At 46.8% G+C, this 7,933-nt stretch overlaps 1 protein-coding gene and 1 pseudogene across 1 annotated transcript; both read left to right on the top strand.

Moving 5' to 3' along the window:
• Window positions 1–775: 775 nt before the first annotated feature.
• Window positions 776–7,633, top strand: TUFM (Tu translation elongation factor, mitochondrial). The gene is made up of 11 exons (XM_048518323.1): window positions 776–880; window positions 2,733–2,779; window positions 2,895–3,054; window positions 4,012–4,178; window positions 5,005–5,109; window positions 5,277–5,441; window positions 5,524–5,656; window positions 6,031–6,135; window positions 6,340–6,491; window positions 6,938–7,057; window positions 7,207–7,633. The coding sequence occupies exons 1-11, from the start codon at window positions 829–831 to the stop codon at window positions 7,378–7,380; spliced, it is 1,380 nt and encodes a 459-aa protein (XP_048374280.1). The 5' UTR covers window positions 776–828; the 3' UTR covers window positions 7,381–7,633.
• LOC125445366 lies at window positions 1,614–1,690 on the top strand (annotated as a pseudogene).
• Window positions 7,634–7,933: the final 300 nt, after the last annotated feature.

Below are 7,933 nucleotides of genomic sequence, written 5' to 3'. Positions count from 1 at the left end.
TTCCTCTCTGTGTATATGTTTCTGTTTTAAGCCACTGGGCAAAGTGTAAATTGTTGAGAGAAATGCCCAGAATCTTTCCCTTCGTTGAGAGAAATGTTACAGCTGGCAACATATTTTTTTTTAATTAAAAAAAGGGACATGGAACCCTGTCACAAACTTTGAGAATCCAGCAGCAAAGACCCATGAATTAAAAAAAAAAGATCATTACAGCCAGTGTGGTTCACAGGCAATGTGATTATTGTATAAAGAGACCTACTATTCACACTATGCCCAGTAAAGAGTAAAGGTAAAGTTTCCCCTTCAGTCGTGTCCGGCCCTGGGGCACCACTGGGAGCAGTAATTTCATAGGCAAGCCTCTTTTGTGGGGTAGTTTGCCATTGCTTTCCCTGGCTATTCTTTACCCCCAAGCTATGAGTTAGGTACTCATTTACCGACCAAGAAATGGATGAATGGCTGCTGGGTTGACCATGAGCCAGCTGCCAGGATACCTGACCCACAGGGGGGTTAGAACTCCTGACCGTGTGAGTGGCAGCGCAAGCATTTAACCACTACGCCACATGGCTCCAGTAAATAGTGGGTCTCTTTATGCAATGATCACATCGTTCACTCCAAGCTATATTTGTAAAGTTGTAAACATTTCTCTTAACAAAACAGGCCTGTAGGGTAGGACGCCCTTTCTGGAGGGAGAAAAGTACCGACATCGTTCCCCCGACCATAGAGACGGAGGGCTAGAGCGCCGGGAGAGGAGAGGGTGCGCTCGCTCGCGAACCGACGGATATTATTGTTCCTCCACGCGCCTGGCGTGACGTAGATTCCGGGCGAGCGAAGATGGCGAGCCGCGCGCTGCTGGTGGCGCGAGGGGGAGGTTTTGGCTTGGAAGGTGCGTGGGAACGGAGCCGACCGGGGAGAGAGGAGCGGGGGGCGGCCCTTCTCCCCCCTTTCGGCCTCCCCCCCTACGGAGTCTCCGAGGCGGAGCCCGTGACCTTCGGCTCTCTCCGCTCTCCTGCCTGGTCCCACTTTGCAGCATGGCTGGCGGAAGCCCGTCTGCCTCCTGGCTCGGCCGTGCTTCAAAGCGGCCGGCGGTTGAATGGGAGGAGGAGCGGAGCAAGCCTGGTGCTTTCCCTTAGCCTGGGGAGGCGGGGGTGGGTCGGTCTGCCTGGTTGGCGCTGGCGGGGGTGACCTCCCGCTGCCCCTCTTCCTTTTCCTTGCCGGGGAAACGATTGAGGCAGCATTTCAGAAAACTTTTTTTTCAAAATGCAATTCTTTTTATTATATTAGATTGAAATTTTTTAATGCAATTCTCTTTCGGCTACATTAGACTGAAATATTTCTAAACATGAAAATATCGCTGTATTATATTAGACGGAAATATTTTTTTAAATGCAATTATCTTTTTATTATAGCAGATTGAAGCTTTTTAAAGAATGCAGATATCTTTTTAATCATTACGTTAGATTGATGTAGTTTATTTCAGGCCTCAGTTAAAGGTTAAAATTCTATGTCTTTTTTTTTTACTCTTGAGAATTTTTATTTATTTTGCACTTCTAAATAGCACATATATAGAAAGACAAAGAAAAGGTCCCGATCTAGTCCCCTCTCCCCCATATAATAATATCGCTTCTCGGCCTTTTGGCTAAGATCAAGTGTAGTAAATAATAATACTAAATAAAAAGAAAAGAAAAAAACACATACACACATCCTACATCGTATTGCTTGCTTAGGGAATAAGGTTAGAGCGTTTGTTTGTAGAAGCAGTTAACCAAGATGCTCTCTTGGATAATAGTTTTATAGTTGTTGTGCCCATCCTTTCTCCAAGTAAAGCAGACCCAAAGGTTGATGAAATTTGAGTTTAAAGATAGAGAAATTGCGATGGATCTCACAATTGTCTATTGCCTGAACAGATATTCAGTATGCATAGCAGTAAATATAAGGTTAAGCTGATGCCAACCCCTCTTTTGCTGGAGCACTATTGACCACATAGATTTTTTGGGTGGGGAAGGGTATAGTATCAGAAGAGCAGAGGACTGAAAAGGACAACACTTTTGTTGTTGCCCCAACTGACTTAAGTGACCCCTTTGGAAGTGGCTTGCCACTGCCGGACTCTGTATTAGCCTGGTATTCCTTTGAGGTTTCCCATCCAAAGACTAGCAAAGATTAGGGCTGAGAGTGTGTGACTGGCCCAAGGTCACCCAGCAAGCTTCCATGGTGCAAACGGGGATTTAAACCTAGGTTTCCCAGGGCCTGGTCCCACATCTTAACCACTACATCACAGGAGTGAACAATAGTTAAAGTCTACAAAGAGAGTCTACTAAGTCTACAAAGAGAGATTTAGGGAGCTGGGGATGTTTAGTCTGGAGAAGCAAAGGTTAAGGGGGTACATGGTAGCTATGTTTAAACATTTGAAGGGATGTCACGTCGAAGAGGGAGCAAGCTTGTGTTCTATTGCCTCAGAGACTAGGACAGGGAGTAATGGATTCAAGGTGTTGGAAAAGAGATTCCGCTTAAACATTAGGAAGAACTTTCTGCCCGTCAGGGCTGTTTGACAGTGGAATTCACTGCCTCGGACAGTGAAGAAGTCTCCTTTGGAGGTTTTTTAAACAGAGGCTGGATGATCATTTGTCAGGAGTGCTTTGATTGTGTGTTCCTGCATGGCAGGGGGTTGGACTTGGTGGCCCTTGGGGTCTCTTCCAACTCTATGATTCTCTGATGCTCATCTTGTGTTTCTCTTGCAGGTTTACGTGGCTGCCTGCCTCGTTACTTGCAGGGTGTTCTTGCAGCGGTAAGAAGCATCCTGATTTGGGGATGGTGGCAGGCGTAAAAGGTTGTTTCAGTCCTTAGGTTTACACAGGAGAGATGCTAACTGGGTGGGTTATCTTTTCTTGCCCTCCCTGCAGCCACTGCCCTGCCCGGCTTTCCATGGACAAACCGTCCTTGTACGAGGGCTTGCAGTTGAAGCTAAGAAAGTATATGTACGGGACAAACCACACGTTAATATTGGGACCATTGGACATGTCGACCATGGCAAGACCACGTTAACAGCAGCCATCACCAAAAGTGAGAGTTTGGGGAAAAGGGGCTGTGGAATAATGTGTTTGATTGTTTTGTGAACCGCCCTGAGCCCTTCGGGGGTAGGGCAGTCTATTAAATTGAATAAATAATAATAATAAGTTCCAGATTTGTCCTGTAGACTTAGCAGGCTAAAGCCTAGGGCAGGGGTAGGGAACATGCGGCTCTCCAGATGTTCAGGAACTACAATTCCTATCAGCCTCTGTCAGCATGGCCAATTGGCCATGCTGGTAGGGGCTGATGGGAATTGTAGTTCCTGAACATCTGGAGAGCCGCAGGTTCCCTACCCCTGGCCTAGGGCCTCCAAATCTAGGGGGCTCTGGCCAAAGTGTATCATATTTTTTTGCACTGTCTTAGGCCATTTTTACACATGCTGTCATAACACACTGCAGTCTCTCAAGAACACTTCAGTAATTTTCCTTGCACTCAGTTTCAGAATAATACTGTCTTAAGCCGATAACATGACACTAACGTGGAAGCAATCTTGCAACTGTCGCTTAGCTTAGTGGTCACTGACTGCTCAGGAGGTAGATCTTTTTTCAAAACTCCCAAGAATTAAAAATGAATTAAGGGCCACAATGTCTCAAGAGAGGTTGTCCGCACTGAGCAGTCTGTGCATTGAAAGTGACAAACAGATTTTGATTGCTGTATTGTTAAAGGCTTGGACTAGATGGCTTATATGGCCTCTCCCATCTCTGTGATTCTATGAATTCCAGCACAGGGGTACAAAGGGAAGCATTTAGTTCCTCGCTTTAGAGTCAGAAAGCTAGTAAGATGCATAGCCTGAACTTCCTGCCAAAACTTAGCCATTGCCTGTGGGCATGTAGTGGCTTTCTGCCTTTTGGCACCTCTATGGCGAGAAGTGTCTTGTGCCTTGGAATTCTGGATTAGTTGGCCTATGTGGGCCCTTTCAGCTCTTACGCTTTTGTCTTCTCTTCCTCTCAGTTTTGTCTGAGGCAGGAAGCGCCCGGTTCAAGAAATACGAAGAGATCGATAACGCACCAGAAGAGAAAGCCCGTGGGATCACAATCAACGCCTCCCACGTAGAATATTCGACAGCCAATCGTCACTATTCACACACAGATTGTCCTGGGCATGCTGATTATGTCAAGGTGAGTGTGAGATGGGGTCTAGACATTTTAGAAATGTCTAAAAACTCACAACTTCCTTATCTGTACTCCTGGCCTGAAGAGAACGTGGGTTATCTGCAACATATATTTAAGTACAGAAGTGATTAGAAGGGTTTATAGGGCATTTTTGCACATGCAGAATAATGCACTTTCAATCCACTTTGCAGCTGGATTTTACTGTGCGAAATAGCAAAATCCACTTGCAAACAATTGTGAAAGTGGATTGAAAGTGCATTATTTTGCATGTGCGGAAGCGCCCATAGATATGGAATGTCTTTCTTTGTGTGTGGAATATATAAAAAGCTAATTTTTTCAAAAGGACTGGTGTAATAGAGCAGCCAAAGGGCCAGCATGGTGTAGTGCTTAAGGTGTTGGACTAATTTATTATTGCGTTTATTCACTGCCTTTCCCTAAAGGCTCAAGGCAGGTTTCCATCATCCAATAAAAGAATACATAAAACATTATAAATAGTTACAATTGCAAATTACTAAGACCCCGGAAACCCCGGTTTAGATCCCCACACACACCATGGAAGCTTGTAGGGGGCCCTTGAGCCAGTCCCACACACTCAGCTGTGACCCTGGCTATTAGTTGGGTGGGAAACCTCCAAGGAATACCAGGGCTGTGACTCGGGGCAGCAGTGACAAACCACCTCTGAACCTTCTCTTGTCTTGAAGCGAGACAAACCACCTCTGAACCTCTCTTGTCCTACCGGGTCGCCACAATTTAGTTGTGATTTGTGGCAAAAAAACCCAAAACCACCACCAAAGCCTGGTAATATTCTCTTTGTCATTTTCCCCACCTTCAGAATATGATCACAGGAACATCGCCTCTGGATGGCTGCATCCTGGTGGTAGCTGCAACGGACGGTCAGATGCCTCAAACCAGGGAGCATCTTCTGCTTGCCAAACAGGCAAGGCTGTGATCTCGGGGTTGTGGTGGCTTCTTGCGTGCTTCTGAGAATACGTGGGATGCTGTTCTGTAGCACAGCTGGGCATCTGGAGAGAGGGAGCGATGGCCATGTGGATCTTCTCTCATCTCTCCCCTCCCTCCCTCCCTGCCTCCTCTCCCCCCCCCCAGATCGGAGTGCAGCACATTGTTGTGTACATCAACAAAGCCGACGCCGTTGACGACAAAGAGATGCTGGATTTGGTGGAGCTGGAGATCCGTGAGCTGCTCACCGAGTTTGGCTACAGCGGGGAGACGATTCCTGTCATCATAGGTTCTGCTCTGTGTGCTTTGGAGGTAAGTGTGGATTTCATGTTCTCAGCCGCTGTTCTGAACGAATCCTCTTCGCCATTTCTTATTCTGCTCCTGTTCTTTGCAGCACCGGAACCCAGAGTTGGGCCTGAATTCAGTCATGAAGCTGCTGGATACGGTGGACACGCACATCCCTGTGCCTCAGCGTGAGCTGGACAAACCTTTCCTGCTTCCCATAGAGCATACCTACTCCATACCAGGTGCTTTCCCTCATTCTTTCCATAAAGTGGTCCTTCTTTCAGGGGAAACACCGGTATATGAATGTATATTAGGTTCCAGTGTTGGTGGAAGGATGTCACGACACTCTCTTGCTTATTCTTCAAACCCACCTGAGTGGCAGAGGCTTATCTGGTGAACCAGATGTGTTTCCACACGCCTACATTCTTGCTGGTTGACCTTGGGCTAGTGACAGTTCTTGGGAACTCTCTCAGCCCCACCTGCCTCACAAGGTGTCTGTTGTGGGGAGAGGAAGGGAAAGGAGCTTGGAAGCCACTGTGAGTCTCCTTACAGGAGAGGAAGGTGGGATATAAATCCAAACTCTTCATATTTTTCTTCTTCTAACCTGTTTTTCCAGGCCGGGGTACTGTGGTGTCAGGCACCCTTGAACGTGGCGTTATTAAGAAAGGGGACGACTGTGAATTTGTGGGGCACAACCGGAACATGCGCTCAGTGGTAACTGGTGAGTCTTTCCCACTTCGTGATATCTTTTAATCTCTTCGGTTGATCTATATATTCAATTCAGTTTTCCGACTGACGGAAGTGGGCCAAATACTCCTGCGCTTTTGAGGTTGCCTTCCTGAGAACATAGCATTCGCATCGAGAGGTGAACGGGAGAGACGGTACGGAGGATTTGCCAAGAGTAATCCTGCTTCCTTTCCGTCAGGGGTGGAGATGTTCCACAAACAATTGGAGCGGGCAGAGGCTGGTGACAACCTGGGCGCTTTGGTGCGTGGGCTGAAGCGGGAGGATCTGCGGCGGGGGATGGTTATGTGCAAACCTGGATCTATCCAGCCGCATCAGAAGGTTGAAGCTCAGGTGAGCTGGTGCAGATCAGTGGCTTTTCTCGGGGAGCTATTGTGGTTGGAAATGAGAAGGGATGGTGTGTGGGTAGCTTTCTTGCATTATGGGAGAAACCGAGGTTTTAGAGTGAAAACGAGCTGGGTGTTGGCTCTCCCTTTTGGAGTCCCTGTGGGCAGCCTGGCATAGTGGGTGAATTTGGTAGCCCAATACCTTCACTGCTTGGTGAAGTGCTATAACAGGAATCCAAGAGAACAGGTAATCCACATGCTCTCCCCTTGGAGGCAGGAAACAGACTGAGGTCCTAGGGGCGGTTCCTCCCGACAGGAAGAGGAAAAAAGTCATTTCCTGCCTCATGGTGGGACAGTGGGAATCACCCACAATATGTTCTCCCAGGAGGGGAGAACTGCTTGGTGAAGTGCAACAGCCCTTGGTACGTCAACCATACTGCTTCCTCCTGCTAGGTTTACATCCTGAGCAAAGAGGAGGGTGGTCGTCACAAGCCGTTTGTTTCAAATTTCACACCAGTCATGTTTTCTCTGACCTGGGACATGTCCTGCCGCTTGGAACTGCCCGCGGGAAAGGTGCGTGTCTCTCTGCTCTACCCTTCTTCTGATCGCCTCCCTTAAAACTAGCCAAAAACTTAAATTCTTTTCAGCAAGTAGTCTTGCTTAAGAGAACAAGCACAACACAGAGATTTCTGATCTTGTTTCTTTCCCGTCTTCTTCCGCAGGAATTAGTTATGCCAGGGGAGGACACCTCTCTAATTATGGTATTGCGAAACCCCATGGTTTTGGAGATCGGCCAGCGATTCACGCTCCGTGATGGACACAGAACCATTGGTACAGGAGTGGTCACAAAGACACTGGAAATGACTTCGGCAGATAAAGAGAAGTGGGAAAATTAGAGTTTATCCAACTCCGGTGTGTTTCAGGAAGCTGTTGCCTCAAGTGGCTGGCATGAAACTAGAACTAAAGACTACTGGGCGAAGAGGAGATGTGGGCATCTTCGCAGAGAATACTTTTTATGTAAGCCTTGGTGAAAATGGTTTACACCCACACAACTACAGCCTTGAAGGGTTATTAAAAACATATGTTCTGCTTAATCCTGTTTATCTCTGAGGGGGAAACTAGTTAAATAAAAGATTAAACTAATCTGAAGTCCTTTTCTAAAGTGGCCTTCTGTTTTTGTGATAGTTGTATAATCTAGAAAAAGAAGCTGTCGTTGAGGGAGCAAGCTTCTTTTCTGCTGCTCCAGAGACTAGGACCAGGAGTAATGGGTTATTTTTTTGTCTTATTTTCTGGGAAACACGGTACTACCTTGGTAATTACTATTGCAACTTAATTGCTTTTTTGAAGCATACACCTTCAGGAGATACTGACTTATCTTCCAGGAAATTTATTTTCCAAAGCTACCAGTACTGCATTTACCCAAGAGTCAGACAACCATAAATGATGGTC

Source organism: Sphaerodactylus townsendi, linkage group LG15 (genome assembly GCF_021028975.2).
Source record: "Sphaerodactylus townsendi isolate TG3544 linkage group LG15, MPM_Stown_v2.3, whole genome shotgun sequence".
Classification (NCBI taxonomy): domain Eukaryota; kingdom Metazoa; phylum Chordata; class Lepidosauria; order Squamata; family Sphaerodactylidae; genus Sphaerodactylus; species Sphaerodactylus townsendi.
Note: the sequence above shows the minus strand (reverse complement) of the source record. Positions and strands in the feature narration are given on the sequence as shown.

Excerpts from the sequence above, each read along its gene's own strand:
- TUFM (XM_048518323.1), top strand. The coding sequence starts at position 829 with ATGGCGAGCCGCGCGCTGCTGGTGGCGCGAGGGGGAGGTTTTGGCTTG. Across the intron at positions 881-2,732 it reads GGGAGGTTTTGGCTTGGAAG|GTTTACGTGGCTGCCTGCCT; the intron begins GTGCGTGGGAAC and ends TTTCTCTTGCAG. Across the intron at positions 6,492-6,937 it reads ATCAGAAGGTTGAAGCTCAG|GTTTACATCCTGAGCAAAGA; the intron begins GTGAGCTGGTGC and ends TCCTCCTGCTAG.